Source organism: Panonychus citri, unplaced genomic scaffold, assembly GCF_014898815.1.
Source record: "Panonychus citri isolate SS breed McGregor unplaced genomic scaffold, ASM1489881v1 Contig00141, whole genome shotgun sequence".
Lineage (NCBI taxonomy): Eukaryota > Metazoa > Arthropoda > Arachnida > Trombidiformes > Tetranychidae > Panonychus > Panonychus citri.
Window position 1 is genome coordinate 3300637 of NW_026515546.1, and position 20357 is coordinate 3320993.

At 29.2% G+C, this 20357-nt stretch overlaps 1 protein-coding gene and 1 long non-coding RNA gene across 4 annotated transcripts; one reads left to right on the forward strand and one right to left on the reverse strand.

The window, feature by feature from the left end:
* Positions 1-137: 137 nt before the first annotated feature.
* LOC128395260 (dual oxidase-like) lies at positions 138-20146 on the reverse strand. 3 transcript variants are annotated; one of them, XM_053355664.1, is made up of 14 exons: positions 19287-20146; positions 19092-19205; positions 18264-18425; positions 17406-17593; positions 13031-13235; positions 12400-12566; positions 12169-12332; positions 10727-10805; positions 10360-10456; positions 4611-5222; positions 3568-3672; positions 1197-3499; positions 990-1118; positions 138-931 (listed from the first exon to the last, which is right to left on the reverse strand). In XM_053355664.1, the coding sequence occupies exons 1-14, from the start codon at positions 19378-19380 to the stop codon at positions 779-781; spliced, it is 4572 nt and encodes a 1523-aa protein (XP_053211639.1). In that variant the 5' UTR covers positions 19381-20146; the 3' UTR covers positions 138-778. The 3 variants fall into 3 exon arrangements, with proteins under 3 accessions (XP_053211639.1, XP_053211640.1, XP_053211641.1); XM_053355665.1 differs by lacking the exons at positions 17406-17593; positions 18264-18425; positions 19092-19205; positions 19287-20146 and adding an exon at positions 13618-13754; XM_053355666.1 differs by lacking the exons at positions 17406-17593; positions 18264-18425; positions 19092-19205; positions 19287-20146 and adding an exon at positions 13309-13598.
* On the forward strand, positions 13767-17594 carry LOC128395261 (uncharacterized). The gene is made up of 2 exons (XR_008326580.1): positions 13767-14003; positions 17369-17594. It is a non-coding gene; the product is annotated as an uncharacterized LOC128395261 (long non-coding RNA).
* Positions 20147-20357: the final 211 nt, after the last annotated feature.

Here is a 20357-nt window from a genome sequence, read left to right on the forward strand (position 1 = left end):
ATTGGTTCGATGTATCGTTAGGATCTACCATCAGGTTTTTCAATTTCGAAAATTGTTACAATTAAGTTAATCATTAAAATTGGAAATTTAAAAGGTAGAAAAACAAAAAAAAAGGGGTAAGACTCAAGATACGTTCGTCAAGTTATATTAATTGTTGATCACTTTTATTTAGATGTAAAAAATTAATTAATTGAAAATATTTTTTTATGAAAACATTGAGTTACAAGAGTTACATTGATTTGGTTTGAGTGGTTTTTGATGTGACAATCAAGTCTCGATATGAATTTACAATTAAAATAATGATGATTGAATCATGTAAATGTAATGTTACATTAGGGTAATTAAGGACAAGATCTAATCAGCTTTGATGATTATGAGTGAAGGAGTTACAATTAAAATTATCTATCATCAGGTTGATCAATTTCAATAATTGTTACAATTAAGTTAATCATTACAATTGGAAAATTCAAAAGGATTTTGGTAGAAAAACAAAAAAAGGAAGTCAAAAGTATCCAAAATCGGTGTACTTGTTTAACTAATCAATTAACTCTCATTGTTAACCAATTAATGTTATTAGAAACACTTCAATTCAACTGATGATGGCACAGACAATCAATGACAAATTTCATTAACCACCAGTTAATTTTTGCAATTAAAACAAATTAACTTGAGGATCGGAAATGAGTCGAGTTATTTTTGCTTTGAGATGAAAGGAGAGAAAGTTAATTGTTGAATAATAAATATTTGATGATGTTGATTGATTTGAAAAAATAGATTTCTAATTATTTGTAAGATTAAATTGTCGATTAAAATTTTCAAATTGGTGTAAAAAGTAGGGTAACTTTCGTTGTTTGTTCACAGATTCGCAGGCAGCGCTAATTGTTTGGGTCAAAGCGGTTGGTCCACAGCTGAAAACACCGACTTTACTAACCTGTTGATAGAAAAAAACAATCAGCAAACAATTAAGAATTAAAGTGTTAATTACTTACGTATGAATGCTGTTTACGAATGAATTTAAGGAAGGCATTCATGTCAGGTCGCCTGAAGTGGTTGATCGCTTTGAGTCCAGTGAACATGCTGCGATTGGATATTCTTTGGAAATGATTTTCACAAATATACTGGAAAATAAATTGTAACAATTAGTAGATTGAATTCCAAAGCTGTAAATGAAATTAGTTTGAGAGTTGATTACTTACCAACATGGTGGTTCGAAGATCAAATTTATGGAAAAATTGAGTGATAAAAATATGAACTTCGAGAACATTGGTAACATCTTTCGATTCAACATCTCGAAGTACATCAATGAACCATTCGAAGTGCCGATGAGAGGCACAGATCCATAGGAAGTAGACCTTTTTACAGGCCACTCCTGAGTATCGATTAGTTGATGTTCCAAAGACAAGATCATTAAGTATTGAAGCGTAAGGGGTAACACCTATTCCACCACCGACCATGATAGCGATCTCATGCTTGTACCAATCTTGATTTCCACCGCCGAAAGGTCCTTCCAATTTGATCTTTGGGACTGGTGCATTTGGTGAATAGTTTGAAGGGTCAAAGAAACCTCGAAGTTTCCAAGTCCAAGGTCCATGAGCTTTAACATGAACAGAAAGGTAATTTTCATGTGGAGCCGATGTCAAGGTTAAAGAATGATACTCATTAGCACGGAAAGCGGTACAACAAAGACGAACCCATTGACCTGAAAGGTACTTAAAGTTTGGTGGTCGAGCAAATTTAACTTTAGTAACATCTGAAGGTAACAATTCAGTTTCCAAAATGTCCAACTCCATGTATTTAGTTTGGAGGCTAATCACTTTATCCAAGGTGAAAAGTACCGCAGGAATCACAAAGAAAGCCCAAAATCTTGGAGTACCCGTTAACTTGGCCAGACCATGTAACAAGGATAATCCATAGAGGAAAACATAAAGACTATGAGTGGTCCAAAAGTAACTGTAAGCCTTTTGTCTGATACTTGGATAGGCGAAAATGTAGATTATCATAACAAGAGTGAACAAAATGATTCCCGTTATCCCGGTGACAGTACCAAAGATCCAGAACGAAAAGTTTGGACGCTGATCAGAATCAAAGTGCATCTCTTTGGTTAAGCATCTTAAATGTTCAAGAGGTTGAGTTGAGATGTGGTAAAAGTTGACACAATGTCCAATCGTGTGGACAAGGGTGAAAAAAAGTCCCGTCATGGCGACAAGTTTATGGAATTGGACATGAGAATCCAACGGGATATACTGATGAATGGCATATTCTCGTACCTTTGTGATCAAATTTCGACACATTGTTAAAAGTAGGAGAGAATAACAAAATGACAAGGCAGCCGCTGAACCTCGAGTTATGGCAATACCGGCGCCCATAATATGACGCAGGTCAGTGTGTTCAGTCAAATATGAGTAACTAAAGTAACGTTCAAAGAAAAGTGCAAATGTGATGACGAAAAACATGATGAGATAAATGATATGTTGACGATTTTCCTCCAAGTAGGTGATCAGTGAATTCCACTTTTTACGAATCCAGGAAGGCTCTGGTTCGGGAATCGAACTGATCTGGAAAGAGGTCATTCGAGCGATATTGGTCGAAGTATCCAAGAAATTTTGCTTCGCACCCTTACAGTCCAAACCGATAGCGATAAAATCTCCTCTGTACTCTTTCATCATCGTCTTGAAATCATCGTAATTCAATTCCTCTTTATCCTGTAATCCACTGGCAGCAAACATCCCTTGAATCAATTCAAGAACTTGTGGCTCACTAAGTGAATTGGTCTTGGCGATATCGACAAGTGAGGTCATCATTTTGGTCAATTCGGTCTTGTCAATTAGACCATTTCCATCGTGATCACACATGTCGAAAATGATTCGAACCTTGTCTTCCGTTTTACCTCTTGAAAAGAGAACAACAGTATCTAAGAATTCTTGGAATGATATTCGACCATCTTTATCTTTATCGACACAATTGAACATTTGCTTGACGAACAACGAATCAGGTTTCATTCCAAGAGCTTCGGCGAATTCATTTTTCGATAAACTGGTTCTCATAACCATAATAACATCATTCGAAACTGAGTCTATTTTACGTTTCTCGCCCGGTTTCAGGCCAAAGGTCAATGCATATGCTTCACGGAAAAAGTGCTCAAGTCGCTTTTGACGTTTCTCTTTGGTCTCGGCATTCGCTAACATGATATCCCGATAAGTGTGAATGATTTCCAGTGTTTTCTTACGATTCAATAAGAAACTTTCCAACTTTGATAGGAACCTTTTCCGTTCACTGAGATTATTAAATTGTAAAACTAGATCATGATCTCTAGCTGATCTAATAAGCACCATTGGTTTGGCTGAATCTTGAGTTACCTCAACAATTAATGAATTAACATTGATAAAATCAATTCTTCGCAAGGTTTCACCTTTACGATTAACGGTTGATAAAGATTCATCGGGTCCAATCTTGACCTTTACATATCGCTTATGATTCTGGTGGAGCCATTCACGAACATCTAAATGAAGGAAAAACAAAACGAAACAATTTACAATTTGATCTTTAAAAGTTAAACAATCAACTTACATAATTTATCGTATTCTTTGCCACCGGCCATTTCTTGACGGGCTTTTAATCGTCGACGGCGACGATTCTGTAATTTAATTACTCCATAACCAATAAGAGCGACAGCTAATCGAGAATAGAAAAATGAAATCAATTGATTGTTACCAATTAGTAAATAATAAAAAAGTGTTTCGGATCGCAAATCAAAATAATAATTCATTTGAAAGATTCCAAGAATCAAAGTTAATTGTGAAAATTTTACTGTTTCTTTTTGTCATGGTTTTTAGTTTGGCCTTAAATTGTCAAGTTAATTTGCATTAATTGTAATGAATATTAATTATTAAGTAATGGTACAAAAGGGTTAATCACATTGTCGCTAGCAGAAATTGCAAATTATCAATTAAAGAAAAAAAAAATGCAAATTAACTTGACAATGACGTCTAACTAACAATAAGAGACAAAAAATGATTAACTAATCATTATGATGATGACAATGATGATGAATGATGATTTATTGTAATGTTATTGATTACGTTTAACTTGTCATAATCAATTGTTGTCGTTAAGTAATTGAGTAGACTATTGTAACTAAAATTGATTACTTATTGTAACTCAACAATTGGTTCAAGATTTATGGTCACATTGGGTTAGTTAATCAACAATTTACCCTTGAAAATAAATGAAATCATAATTTTCATCATCCTAAAGATTAACTCACGCAACAGAATTAAGCTTAATTCCTGATGATAATAATAATAGTTAATCATGATTGAGGAAAAAAGTAAGAAAGTTTCAATTGTTCAGGTATCTAAATCTTTGGAGGACGAAATAAACACTGGATTAAGTCCATGAGAATCAAAATTATCTTAATCATGATCATAATCATCTGCGAGACGATTTGATTTGGGTTAATAACGATAAGTCAATTGAATTTTATGGTAATTAGTTAAATTTTCACATGAAATTGAAACAGAATTGATTAGAATCATTGATTTGCAATCTGATTGAGAGGGAAAGGGAGAGAGAGATAGTTAATGGACTAGTTAATTAATTGATTGTCTTACTTGTTGGAATGAAAATTAACAAAAGTATTACAAATATGTAAGGTAATTCACTCCCATGGAAATAGTCCCAACCCTTGAGGATTATACATGGTTCGAGTTGACTACTGTTCAATTGTCCGGGTTGTGGACAAGGGTCACCCTCTTGAAACCGGAACACATCTTTTTGTATGGCTGGAGGCGGAATTCCGGTTGCATTGACCAGAATATCCCAGAATCTGATTTTACGAATCTCTTCAATTTCATCGGTGGAAAATATTCCGTTTGCTTCATTCTCGAACCAAAATCTGTCCGCATCACGAATACGTTCAAATTGCTCCTTAATTATCCGTCGGAATAAAGGACCAGGTCGACCTTCCAATGGATTCGATTCTAACATTCCACCGACGTAAAGGTCAATATTGTCCACATCACCTTCGTATAGATCGTAAAGCCGTCGGATCACATCAGGTTTATTAGCGGAAAATATTGGATTTATTTCCGACCAATTTAACTTAGGAAGACCGAAAACCTTTCGAACCGTATTATAATCGGGCAGGCCATTATCTCGACCTCTCATTATATTTAATGCCGCTAAATCACGTCGACTAAAGTCTAATGGTCCAAACAATTTATCTGTAATAATTAGAGAGAAAATTGTTAAAGAAAATCATCAACTGGTTAGGTAATTGCTCATTGTAATCAAATTTGATTGTTTAGGTTCATGGAAAGTATGTTTAATTACTGTGAGTGTGCTAATTAACATGCAAAAGACACAAAAAACAATTAATTAATTGTCAAGGTAGTCAAATAGTATCTGTGTGTCCATGACCGTTAAGTTAATTGTCAAGTGAAAATCTTACAATTGTTGATTGAAAGATGATTACATTCATTGATAAGTTTTGCATCTCCCATTTAAATGTTTACAATTAAGAGACAATCTAACCTGGGAAGTTTATTGTTAATCAGATTAAACAGATAAACCACTTGTTGATCATAAATCGTGTTAACAGTTAACAACAAGGGTAAATCGATTGTGAAGGTTGGTAACAATTAGTTTAGTTAATTTTGTGTAGTTAAGAAAAAAAATATTATTGATTCCAATCGAAGGTTAATTTCAATTGGAAAAAGGAAAGTTGATTATTTTTTTTCTTCTCGTTAATTTCAATTAAGAGGGAACAAAGTTAATTGTACAATTTGATGCAAGGGCAACATGTTGGTTTGCATTTAATTGTGAATTTAAATATAACTATAATTCACAATTTGAATCATCAACCAATATGAGACATTAAATGAATCAAATATCAGAATTATGATTCAAATTGTTCAGTCCAAATAATAATCATCATATGTTACAATAATTAACTCTGACTTCTAATCAATTTTCATCTGCAATTGAATAACAGTTAATTGATGAGTGAATCTTTAAATTGTAACCATTTCAAGTAATTAATTAACCTTGCATTTGATTAGAAAGTTAAACCTTTTTGGTGGATTAAATTGTTGTCCTTTGAAAATTGTTAATCAATTAAAAGGAAATCAAATGATTTAAAAAAAACGAGAAGTAAAAATCCAATAGATGATCAATCAATTAATTGTTTCACCAGAATACAATTAGTAAATTGTTTCAAAATTGAAAGTCAATGAGTTGACACCCAAGTTCCGGGTTAACAATTAACTTGATTTGAATTACTGATTTAAAACGGAAACCGTGATAACTTTTCAATCAATGTAATTTGTTCAACTAATACAATTAAGAAAGGTAAACCTATTGAGCCAAATCATAATCGGAAACAATTAATGATAAACTGCTTTAATAGTTAATTTCTATTCATTAAAGTTAACGAGTAAAATTTAAACAAACGTGATCAAATTAACTATTTATATTTAGTTAATCACTTGACATTGAACCATTAAGTGGAAGAGGGAACTAAACAAATTCCAATAATAATCAATTGATAACAATTAAAGCACAACAATCAACAAGTGTTTGGATTTACCTTAATTCTTGACAACAATTTAGTATACGAACGTTTTTAGTTAATTGTTAAAACACAAGAATCAATCGCCTTAAAATAATCAAATTGCGTCAAGATACTATTGAACATTAACGATCGCGATTAAGTGCTCGTCGATAAATGACCTCAATGACCTTGAAAATTTCTACGTACATTTTGATCTTCGCGGTTCTCGACTTATAACTATTAATGAAACGTAATTAAAATGATGTTGATTAGCCCAGTTAAAGATTACCAATCAATAAATCATTGGTTATTGTTGCTGAAACAATTTCAATTAGATTGGGTAAATTTATTAATTGTGATTATTTTTCAAAAGTTAATTATGATAATAGGTCCTTGGAAAAGGTTTGATCATTTTATTATCACAATTAAAAGGTGATCTATTAAATGGTTAATTTACTTCAATTATCAATTCTGATCAAGGACAATTAAGAGTCTTCATCGTTATTAACTGAGTAATTGTCCCAATCTTAATCATGGTAGTTGGTTATAACAATTAACAAAATCTATAATTATGTTTTGGAATATTAATTGTTACTATTAACATGACAATCAATGAAACTAGAGTAAAATTGATTAGTTAATAACTTCTTATGGATGATTAAATCATATATCTTCTTTGATTGGTTTAATTAATCAATAATTTTTAAGGTAATTTAATTTTTTTTTACTTTCGATGATAATTTATTCAATTCTTAGGTCAAGGTGATGATGTTAATCATCATAATCATGATGATGATAATGATAATTAGATGGTGAAGATAAAACAACTTTCTCACCCAAGGTTAATTGTTACTATGATTAGTTGATTATTGGTTTTAAATTTTACGTTAAATCGTTGGATTGATAATTTGCTGAAAGGTTTGATTGGCAAAATTAGATTAAACTAATTGTCACTGATTAAAGAAACTTTTTTTCATACAATCTAATTGTTTGATTGTTGGTTGATTGTTAATTGTTTTATCTGTTGATCTGATATTGATTAACAAACATTGATTGGATATATTTTTCATCTGAATTGATAATTATTTTGTCAGAAATTAAGAAACCTGATTTGTTTTTTTTAATTGTTGAATTTATGATTTAGGTCGATGTTAAAAACCTTAAGGCAAATTGTAACGAAAGTGAAATTAAATTATTATAACAATTAATTGATGATATGAGAAACTTTTTCATGGTTAAATGGATTAATTGTTAATTGATTACAATTAAAATTTCAATATTCAAATAATTAAATCTACTCTGTGTGTAAACAAATCTATGTGGTTGAACTTTTGTAACAATTTAAATTGTTCACTATTAATCAATCATTAAAATACAACAAGGTAAGTACAAATAATTGACTTTCCGAGTTAATTGTTTGCTCTTTATCAGCTAAATCATCAATAACAATTAAAGTTTATATTATTAATTAGACAGAGAGTTAATCAGATCGTAATTAATGATCATACAAGCAGAGAGACAACAATTAATTGTGATGAATTGACCAACTGATGATTAATCAATAGTAATCAGTGAACAATTGATTTACAATTAACTAAACAATTTTCCCTTCAAAATTAAACTATTAATAAAAACCTTCACTAATCAATATATAAACTGAATCAAAAATCAACAATTAAAGTGAAAAATTGAAATCAAGAGCCTTCACTTGATTTAATTTAATTTTAATTATCACAACAACGTTTACCTTGTTGATTGTTGTTAAATATGGTTTATATTAACAAAATGGTGGGTAACAATTAACTCTGTGTGAAAATAATTAAAAAGGTTGAATGACAAACAAATTAACAACGATAGTGTTTTGATTATGATTAATTGTTATCGGAAATTAACAATTTCAATAATAATCTGAGCATTTAATTAGTTTGATAAACCTTGATAATCTAAATCAAACTTCAATTAACAATCGATACAACAATTTGCAGCCTCACTAATTAACAGCAATAATCAAGAGATTTTAATTGTAATTATAAACAATAATAAGAGAGAAATGTTTTTTTTTTGAATTACTATTGTGATTATATTGATTGGGAAGTAAATTAAAATAGCCTCGAGATTAACTTAGGGCAATTAGTTGATTTGTGGTTAAATTAAGACACAATAAGTAGGTGTATTGATAATTTGATTAACTGATAATCACAATTAACCTACAATATAAATTTCATCAAGGGTCTGTGAACAATTAATTGATTATTAGAAGAAAAAAAATTTCAACTCACTGTAAGTACATTAATCTATTGTGATTAAAGGTAAATCATCACGTCACAATTATGTCGGAATTCATGTAATCACAATTTAAAAACTAATCAAATTAATGACGACAATCAAATTAACAATAAGAAAACAATGATGTTACTTAGCTCATTGTCACGAAAACAATCATGATCATTAAATTGACTTTTAATTGTCAATTTAAATTGCAAATTAGAGTTTAAGTTAACGATGAAAGTATTTAATTAATATGTAATGTACTAAGTTTGTATTAACTCCGTTAGCTTATGAAGAGGGCAAAGAGTGTACAACAATTAACTAATTCTGTTACCAGGGATTCCCATTAATCATCCAAAGAGTTGATTAATAGTTGACAATAGTAAAAAAAACTACAATTGGATTAACAAAATTTTCATATGTACGAATTTGCAACAATTAAGAAATGAGTTGTAAATGGATTAAGTCTCCAATAACAAAGTTAATTAGTAGTGAAGAAAAAAAAAACTTTTCTTTTAAAGTATTAACAGCAAATTAAGACACTAATTACTCAACAATTAGCACATTGTAACCTTGAAATTGAAAATTATGAAATTTAATTGTAATCCACGATTTGAATAATGATTAACCATCAATGTAATCAAGACTGTTGGATTAACAATTTCAATGACAATGCTCAAAATTATCAAGTTAATTGTTCAACTGATCAATTTGATAAGTTGATGAATGAACAACAAAAAAATCAATAATAATTCAGAGATTAACATGATAATCAAGAAAAAAATGAGATGACAATCAATATGATTAATCTTAATTGGTCAACCCGTATTAATGAATACAATGGAAAGAGATGATTAAGAGATAATTGTGATTGACTTGTGAAGGAAGGAAAGAGAAAGTTGAGAGGAAGGAAGATGATTAAGTTAATTGTGATTATGATTTAGATGTAAATGACCGTGAAAACTTAAGGTTCTCAATGAGGGTGATGTTTAATTGTAACAACAACGTTTAATTGTAAAGATGATTAGATAATAAAAAGTGAAAGTTTCTTTTTTTTTCTTTCTCCTCTTTTTAGTAATATTATCAAATACGATTCTGAAAAAGATGATGATTAACCTTGACCTCAAGTTGTTGTTGTTGTTGTTGTTGTTGATTATGTCTGTTGATTAACTAATGTTGATTTGTTGGAACACGTTGTAGTTAAATGTTAAGCTAATTTATTATTAGTTGTTGTGCTCATTTCGTTAGTTAGGATAACGTAATGTTAACATTACCTTTCACCAAAAATATAATAGTAACAACAATCAACGAACCAAAAGTTAGTTAGTTGATTGCGAGAGAAAAAAAAGTTTTATATTTTTAACTGCAAATGTAAATTGTTTCAAATTGTAATCAAATGTTGAAAGTTGTGTCAAGGTAAACACAAAATATATTAGCTTTTGATTTAACAATCAAGGCTAACAATTATCTAAACTATATGTACCTTTACTTTGATAATAATCATAATATTTTAATTACGATGGTTAATTTTAATTACTTACCACGAACGTCTGAACATAATATTGAATCTTCACGTTCAGCGATTTGAGATGATAATCCCATTAATAGCTCTTCAAATCCGCTTTCTGGTATCACTTCCTAATTGTTGATTAAAGAGAAATTTAAAAAAAAAACAGAAACAAATTAATTAGATTAGATTGTAATTGTAATTGTAATTGTGAGTTGATTGTATAATTTAGGAAGAGATTTGTTGGTGTTCACTTGACTTGATTAGATAACTTCATCTATGCCAATGTCATCAACTATTGACCATGATTAAGATGATGATTGTCTCTTGATTATTAAATTATGAATTTTTCACAATTTCAATTGTTTCCAGTTAATTGTTATGCTAATTGTTGTTCTTACCTCAGATCCCCACCAAGTGGAGCATAAACGAATCCCATTGTGTCCATGGCGAGTTTTGATAAAATTACATTGAGCATCTCTAATTAGGTTAATTGTTGGTAGAATTGATTATGAAAAAGAAGGAGAAAAGATTACAATTAGTGAGAATATATTTTCGTTAATTGTTGATACATCAACACCTTGAAACAAGGCTACAATTTAATTGTTGATCATAAAAGTTTTCAAATCATCAGTTGGAAACTTTTTTTCCGGTAGAAAAACAAAATTAACTATTACAGTTTAATTAACTAATCATCATCACCTTTAATTATCAAACAATTTTATCAGCTTAATTGGGTATTTGATTGATGGTTAGTGGTACTTTTATTGGTTAAATTGTAACAATCAGTACTGTTGATTTGTTGTTGTTAATTAAAAGGCAACTGTATTGAAATTGTTTAGTTTTTTATGTTTTACTACTTGTTGATTGTTGGTTTAAATTTTTCATGTGATCAATAATCATCAGAATCATTGATTGTTATTGATTACAAGGGTCAATCAAGGTTATCAATTAAATTATCGATGATTATTTAATCATTTACAGTATGAAGAAAAAAACTAAGTTTTGACTGATTGGGTTTTAGGTGAGATATTTTGATTAAATTGTTACAAATCAAGGTACATTATTATAATCAGAATTAATTGACAGATTGAGTTTAATAAACAATCAATTGTCAGATAAAAAGTGAGCATGAAAAAAACGTAAAATCTTAATTGTAACCATCATCAATTAAATATCAAGAAAAAAAAAGTGTTGGTTTTGTTTCATTAATGTTGATTGTTAACCAATCACCTAGATCATGCTAAGTAACAATTTAATTAGTAATAAGAGATTTGATCAATGATAGTGTTGTTTCAAATTTGATATGATAATGAGGATTAAGATTCAATTACATTCATTAAACAAGACAAGATTATCCCTATGTAATTATCAGGCAATTTAATAACTTAATCAATCAAGGGAAGAAAAAATGGGTTTTTTGATTGATTAATGAAGTAAATCAATTTAATATCATATTAACTTAGATATAAATAGATTGGATTTCAATTGTCACTAATCAAAACTAAGCTATTATTATCAATATTAATTGAAAATGATAATAATATACTCTGTATGTATAACAATCAATAAGCTAATCAGCCTACACATTTAGGGAAAAATTGATTCATTAAAATTGTTTGAATATCGTAATCAAGGTAATCGGAAAATAAAAACCCAAGGTAATAAGTTTTCAAGTGTCAGAGATATTAAATTATTAATAATCCAATCAAAGGGTAAGAACAATTTGTTAACCTGTGATTAGGGAAACGATAATATGATGATAGTGATGATGATTAAGGTATAAATTAACAGATCTTTTTTTTTTCTTCCTCTCTGATTAGTTAATTATTGATAGAATTACCTTCTATAAAGACCAGGAGGAATCATTGTATGGCCGAAACGGAAAGCGGCTGACTGGAAAACATGACTAACACCAGGGTGAACATCGGGTTTATAACCAGAATATGGAGTAACTGGTTCATCGGAACCCAATAAGATTGGCAAATACTCGTATAAGATTATATTCTGAGAGAGAAAGAGAGATAAATCTTCATGTTAGCATATTAACTGATTAGAATAACAATTGAATTACCTGTAGACTAGCAATTACAAGGCGCCTGGCCCTTTGGAAAATATCTTCATCTGACCAATGAGGATATTCAGCTTGAATCCGTGAAGCTAATGTATTGTGCCAACGGAAAAATAATAATCCAAACGCTAATAAGGCTGGATTTTGATTGGATCGAGGATCACCAAGAACTAGAGAGAGAATGGAAAATTATTAGTAATGATTAAGACGATTGTTACACTGGCGAATAGTAATTTTCTTATTCTTCTGGGTTATTTACATGGGATTGTTTCGTTTGTTTGGGTTATGTTTTGTTTGGAAACTTGTTCTGAGATTTGTTACTGAAAATCCGCCGGTGGATATTCAAAAGGGTAATTGATTGTTATCTGTGTAATATTACTGGTAAACTATAAATTATTTGGGTCTGAAAATTAATCATTTCAAGAGTAATTTGGATACAGGTAAAGTTAAGGGAGGAGATTTTCTTTTCCATAAGAAACAAAAGATTTTCAAGATAAAAGAGAAACGATTTAAGATTGGGATGATTAGGATTATTCTTAGTTAATTCTCTCAACATTTTTGATTTATTGTTGGGATAATTTAGATTGCCTTGGATGGGAGGGAGGTGGATTAGGAGATTATATTATCCACTTACGAAACATTCTCTCTGGTGAAATCATTTTAATATGATGAGCTGGCGGTGAATTATTCAATGGGGCTCGCTCTCTATTCCGAGGTGGAAATAAATTATTCTCATCCGCTTTGAATGATCCATTCTTAAAGGATCTCATTGTATTCAACCAGGTTTCCGAAGTTGAATAAACGAAGCTTCCATCAATCCAACTGGTCACTTGATTGATCTATAAATTGATATGGAAAGAGAGAAAAAAAATAACTGTTAATCCGGAAAGAGAAAAGATTAAGACATCAAACCGAAAATCAACCGCTCCCATCAGCTGATGAGACGTTGAAATGTTAATCTTATTTTCCCTTTAATCCTGATTGGTTTTCTTTTGCTGTTCAACACTAAATTAACATAATCTAATTGTTTGATTATCGGTTATGGTGATGATGATTATGATTGAATAAACATGTCTCAAGGTCTTAATTGTAGAAAACAATAATAGGATTAAAAAAGTATTGGTGTTGATGTGATTAGTTGGACAAGTGAACAAAACTGGTAACACAATTTAGAACTTGAAAGGATCAATAATTTAACTTTCGTATCGTTGATTAACTAACCTTAAGTTAACCTTGACATAGAATTTATAAGAAGAAGAAGATCAAAATGACAATCAAACAATTAGAATGGAAAAAGATTAAAAACAATAAGAGATAAACAAGAAAATCTAAAAAAAGAATAGAATTTAACCCTTTTCGATTAGAAGACGATCCCTTGTAACGATTATTCAAAGTTCATTATTGACCATTTTGATTTTTTTCTTCTTTTGGATAATTAATTAATTCAGTTGTTTCTTAATTGTTTTTCTTCAATTTAGTGATTTTTGGAAAGCTTGGAGCCTATGGGTCATACTTGGAATGAATTATATTCTCTAACAAGTTCTCCTAGTTGATTAATTTAATTATTTTCTAAAATGTTCCAATCATCATTAACTCTAATGTTTCTTGTAAGTAAAAAATGTTTTTGTTTATAGATTTCTGATTAATTACCCTAATTCATGGGGGATTAATCTTTTCTTTATTTATAACATTAATTTGGATTAATCATCTGATGAAATATTTGAGGTAAATTTTTCATGTTTCTTATTTAACATGTAATTTGGAATTTGGTTTAATCTCCCAACAATTCAAATTGTTCTCTCTCTTCTTTAACTTTTCTATTTCCATCTCCACCTTTAGCACCATAACAATCACCACTCTCTCTCTCTCTCTCTTATATTACTAATTATTGATCATCTGAATTTCTTTTTTCAATCATGTATCTCAATCATTCTAATCCAATGACCTTAGACAAATAGAAAGCAAAAAAAAGAGAGAAAGAGAGAGAATTCTAATAAAACCTTGAAACAGGAAATTCTCAAAGCCTTGTAAGTGGTAATAATCATGTATTAGGTGCAAGAATTAAAGAAAAAGTTAATAGTGATTGTAACAGTAAAAAAAAGAAAAGAAAATTAAGTTAGGTGGTTGAAAGAGTACGAAAATTGTAAATGAATCGTAATTTCCGATGATCAACTAATTCAAATTGCTCGTTAACAAAGAAACATCATAAATATCCTTCACAATAAAATCGATTTCATCTCTTGATTAGCTGATCAACAATAACCGTTAAACAATTAAACTACAACTGATTAAATAAGGAAAAAAGGTTTTATAAGAAGCTCAACAATTTACCTGATAGAAAACCTTTATTGATAATCAATTGATGATAAGTGATCACTATCAATTACCATTACTTAATTATCTCCTTATTGACAGTTAAAAAAAAGAGTAGGAGTTGATCAATTTACTCTCTTTTCCATGATTTACTATCTTCCCTCTTGATTCCTTAATCTAATTGTTTCCCCACCAATGCAAAAGATTTAAATTATAAATATATTACCACAAATCTCTTGTAACAATTAACTAAATTACTCTTACTTTTACTCTCTCTCTCTCTCTTAACAAATTAACCTTGAAAATCAAAATTAAAGTTTTTTTTGCCAAGGAAACTTAATTTAATTTCCAATATATTTATTTACAATTACTTGTGATTATTGATTGACAATTAATTTGATTGTTTTCAATTTTGATTACTAAAAGAAATTAATTGTTAATCAGTAAGACACGATCTTTATTATCATTATCTTTAAATCAAATTGATCATTTCAACATGTACATTATCCTACCTGTTACAATGATGACTGATTAACGGACTGTAAACAGACAATTACAATTAAATATTGTTAATAATAATAATAATAATAATGTTTGATCATTAACTATACACAAACTTGACCATGAATTGATTTAAACAGTAACAATTTAATATCTTTACTTAACCAGACAGAATAACAATAATCAACCAAATAACAATTTAAGATCTTTAACTTTAATCACAAACGGAACTTTAAATATTAACAATTAACTCTTAATTCACCTTTTTTTTCATATTCCAATAAGAAATTGATTCTAATCTTAATTTAAAATATTCATTGTTAACAATTAACATTTAATTTCCTTTCCTTAATTTTTTTTCTCCTAATTCCCTAATTGTTATTTACTCAATATCATCGTTACAACAATTAACTCAAACACGATTAACTGATCTAAACACTTTTTGATTAGCTGATTCGCTTAATAACTTATAGAACTATTAATTTGTCTCCTTTTTTTTACATTGGAATGGAAATAATTTTGTTAATTGTTGTCAAACAATCAAAATTTACAATACGATTGATTGTTATTCATATTTTATATTATCGATATTATTGATTGGCCTTCATCTGAAATTCAAATGATTAACAGAAAATCAAATAATTAATTTAAATCTAATTCAATTATAAGATTTAGTTTTTTTTAATTTGCATTGATTAAAAATCTTTAATCAGTTTACAATTGAATTAATTTCTTTTCAATATTAATCTAAATAAGATTAGTAATTGCTACTATTGATCAACAAACAATTAAATGATTGATCGTTTATTAACAATTTAAACTAAATCACACAATAGATGATCAAGATAAACAATAATTTAGATATGTATACATATCAGATTAACACAATTTAAATGAATAACAATTAAAAAAAAACAATTTTTCTCATGCAATGATTAGTTTAAAAGCTTAATTGTTTGGAAAGTTTTGTATAATTTAAAGTTGTTAATACAGTTTGTAAATCTAATTCACAATCAACTTTATTAACAACTTGCTGTTAATCATGTGAAATTTTGCTTAATTGTAAATCAATGGTTTAAAGATTGAAGGTTAATCTCATCTCTTTCTCATTACTAAATATTAACTTAATTATCTCTGATTTTTAATCATCATTAGTTACAACATTATCCATGAAAAAAAAGGTTACCTTTTTAAAATTGGTCATCATGGTGATACGATCAACAATCAAGAGAAATTGTTGATTGTTGATTATGATGATTAAGTGAAGTGGATAATGAATTGTTAAAGAAAAGTAACAATAAAGAGATTGATTAATGTTGTTAAATTAAGTGGAATTACCAATCAAGCTTTAAATTAACCTTCGAACAAAAAATAAAATTAACTTAACCAAGAATAACTTATTTAACTGTTGTCCATTTGATGAAAACAGTTAAATATTAGTTAGATTATAATCAATCCTCAGGTAACACAACAACCTTTACCTGTGGACAATGATTAGAAAGAGACAGTTAATTGTTAGGGAATAACCCGAACAAATTGTAAATGTAAATATGAAAGAATTAAATTGTGATTATCAAAAGGAAGTATAATGGATTTGGCAATTTAATTGTTGATTCTTTTTTCTTTCATTTCCCAATTTTCAATCAATCTAATCATTTATCATTCACAACTTATGTACATATGTAACTTTATTAATATGATTCCTTGATTGTTGTTAAATCATTGACAACAATTTTCCTATGATTAAACTACCATTGAACTTTTCAATCAAGTATGAGAATCAATAAAGTTAATTGTTGTAATTTTACATTTGATGATTCCCTTGATTGTTGGTGGTTTTTTTTCACGATTCTCATTGATTAATTTTCTGACCAACAATCAATCAACCGGAGACACGTTTGTTTATGATTAACTTTTTCCATTCTTAAATTATTATTATCATGGGAATTAACTATTAATATCTAATAATAGGACAGTTTGTTCTTATTTTGGTTGATTAAATTATCGTAATTAGCAATAATTATAATGTTTGAATAACAAAATCAGACAAGGAACATGAAAGACAAATAATTATTACAATCGATTGATTGATTTTTTTTTGCTTTCCAAATTGTATTAATTTAAATTGCTCTTTTTTTCCTCTTTCTTGTTTCTAAAGGTTTTGTTGATATTGGTCAATGTTAATGGTCACTTACCTGTTCTCGAGGTAGATTAGGCGATTGTCCAGTTCGAGAGTCGTACATTGCCCGATGGAAGGGCATAAATCGGCCACCCTTACAGTCGCGATCATACATTTCGTCGCACTTTTCAATCTTAATCTTACTCATTTCAATTGGACAACCTGATTCACTGGCCATTAGTATTTCGGATGAAACAACTTGACCTGTTGGGAAAAGAAAGCGAGAAAGAGAGTTAAATCAAATTGAATCAATTAATTGGTACAAATTAATTCATTTATTATTATTAATTTAATTCAATGAAAAAAAAGGCAAACCAGCTACTCAAGTTTTGGTGCAAATCATTTTGTCTCTTAACTTTCCCAATCATGATTTTCAATCAATTTTTATCACTTAAATCAAATGCTAATTGTAAATTTGATATTTTAATCGTTACTTAATTGTTGACGATTATATCTTTCTCTGTTGTGTTTTAAATCATTCAAACAATTTAACATTGAGCAAAGTAAATTGTTTCTCTCTTATTATTATTTAGGTTGTCTAACTTAAATTACATGTAATCTACTGATTGTAACTACAAAACACCAAGGTTACAATTGTATTTACAACCAACAATGGTTAACATACATAACATGTACATAACAAATTAAGTAACAATTAACTTAAAACACATACACACATTATATTATTCATATATCGCAATTGCTTATTATGTTATCAAGTTAAATTGTCGATTTGTGTAAATGATATAAAACTTTCAAATTAACTGTTACATAAAAATAGGAACAAAATTTAAATTTTGAAATACTATCGACAAGCTAATTAACCACATAGAAGACAACAATCTATTATAACAATTAGAACTTAATTACTTACCAAAAAAGGCAAATATTGTTGTCAAATTACGTGCTGACGGAATCCCATCTTCACCCTTCATAACGGCCTGACTTAGGCTTCTAGGACTGGGCCGATCCTCGCCCGCCAACATGTAAACACCATCGGCATAAGATGAAGGTGCCTTACGAGTTAATTGACTTTCTGTGGAATTAAATTAATTGTTAAATGTTAATTTGTTCGGAAGAAAAGTTTTTCAAAATGGAGAAACAATCAAATACAAAACTGTCCTCGAACCAGTTTAATATCTGAACTAATCAAATGTCCACTGGTCACTTATTATTTTTCATTTATTACGATTTTCAGGTAATAGTAATAATAATAAAAAAAAGTGTCTCCTTGAATTAACTAATTGGTCACAATTGGCTGATTATCAAAGGTAAATCTCAGCAAACACTTAATAGTCTCCGACTATTAGATTAAATTGTAATATTATCTAATTGCGAGGTTAAAACATTGATGGTGTTTAATTTAACCAGGAAATTGGAATTGGAAAAAAAAATTTCGTTCTCAATGTTGGATAATATGAATTATCCTTGAATACAAGGAGGGGTTCGAATCGTTTTTTATACTCAATTCAAATCCATACAGGATGATAGTTCTGTCTCTGTCTCTCTCTCTCTCAGTCTCTCTTCCTACTTATCATCATCATCAATTTCTGATAATATGATTGCGATTTAGCAATTTAGGGTTTTCTATCAAGGTGATACTGTTAATTTGTCAGCTACATTGCCAACGATTTTTTATTTCAATTTTCTGTTGCTAATCATTGACTTAGAAAAAGTTAATTAAGTTAATTGTTGAGCTTACCTATTGATCCCCAGGCTGGATGAGCTAAATTGTTGTACCAACCATCATATCTTTGCATTTCTGTTTGAAACTCCATCCGTGGGTCAACACTGACGTTGGTAAATTGGAAGACATCTAATTAAGAAGAGCAATTAGTCAACAATTAACAATTAGTTAACACTGATTAACTATATCACGATTTGAAGTGTTTATTACCTGTGATTGTTGATGTTGTTGTTGTTAATTGTGATGAGCTCAATTGTATCCTTGTTGGAAAAATGAGTAAAATAAGTAGTAATTTAAATCTCATTGTGAAAATTTAATTCTAATTGTGATAATTTCTTTAAGTCTCTAAATGAATTAACAATTATATCTAATGTTTAGATTGAAATTTATAATCAACTTTCTCTAATCATCTAAAGTTTTTGGTTTTGTAATCACAATCGGATTTGTTGTTGTAATTTGATGATAGAAAACCAACACAATTAACTAATCATCCTGAAGATAATTAAGAAATTAGGAAAAATGGAAGACACAATTTGACCAAAAATGGACACAAACACAATCAGAAATTGATTTAAAGATGGAAACACAATCAAGGAGAGAGAAAGATTAAAATTAATCCTTGGTTAGTTATCTGTTTAAATCCATCAGAGTATAACAATTAACATGGAATGAGACACAATTAAAACAATTTGTTAATAGAACACAGAATTGACAATCAATTGATTGTTGGCAATCAAACCAAATTATGTAACAATAAAAGGAGTGGTAAAGGTTAACAAAGTATAAACAATAACACTAAACAGAAATACAATTAATTTGGTTATCGAAAAGCAAATTAACACAAACACAGAAAGAAAGTTAATTGTTCAACTGTTGATTAACTTGTTGCTTAATTTGTGTCTTGCTGATTAGTATAAATGATAACAATTAAAAGGTAAACGGAAATTTAGTATCAACGATCGAGGCGAATTAAATTGTTTCTCTTTCATCGTCTTCGCGTAATTTTAATTTTCGAGTAACTAAAACTTTCGATAATCTAACTTGCTCCCTCTCATATTAATCCATCCCACTCTCTCACTCTCTCAATACACACACTTACTCACTCGATCTCCCCCTCACCTTAATATATTTTATCCTGCTCACGATCTTATCATCATCATCTCTCTCCCTCTCTCTCTCTCTCTAATAGTCCAACTTAACCTTGTCCTCGTTACGAAAAAAAAATTTACTTTCTTTACTTTCTCACCTTTTACTTACCTTTAACTTTCACTTTCTTTTTCT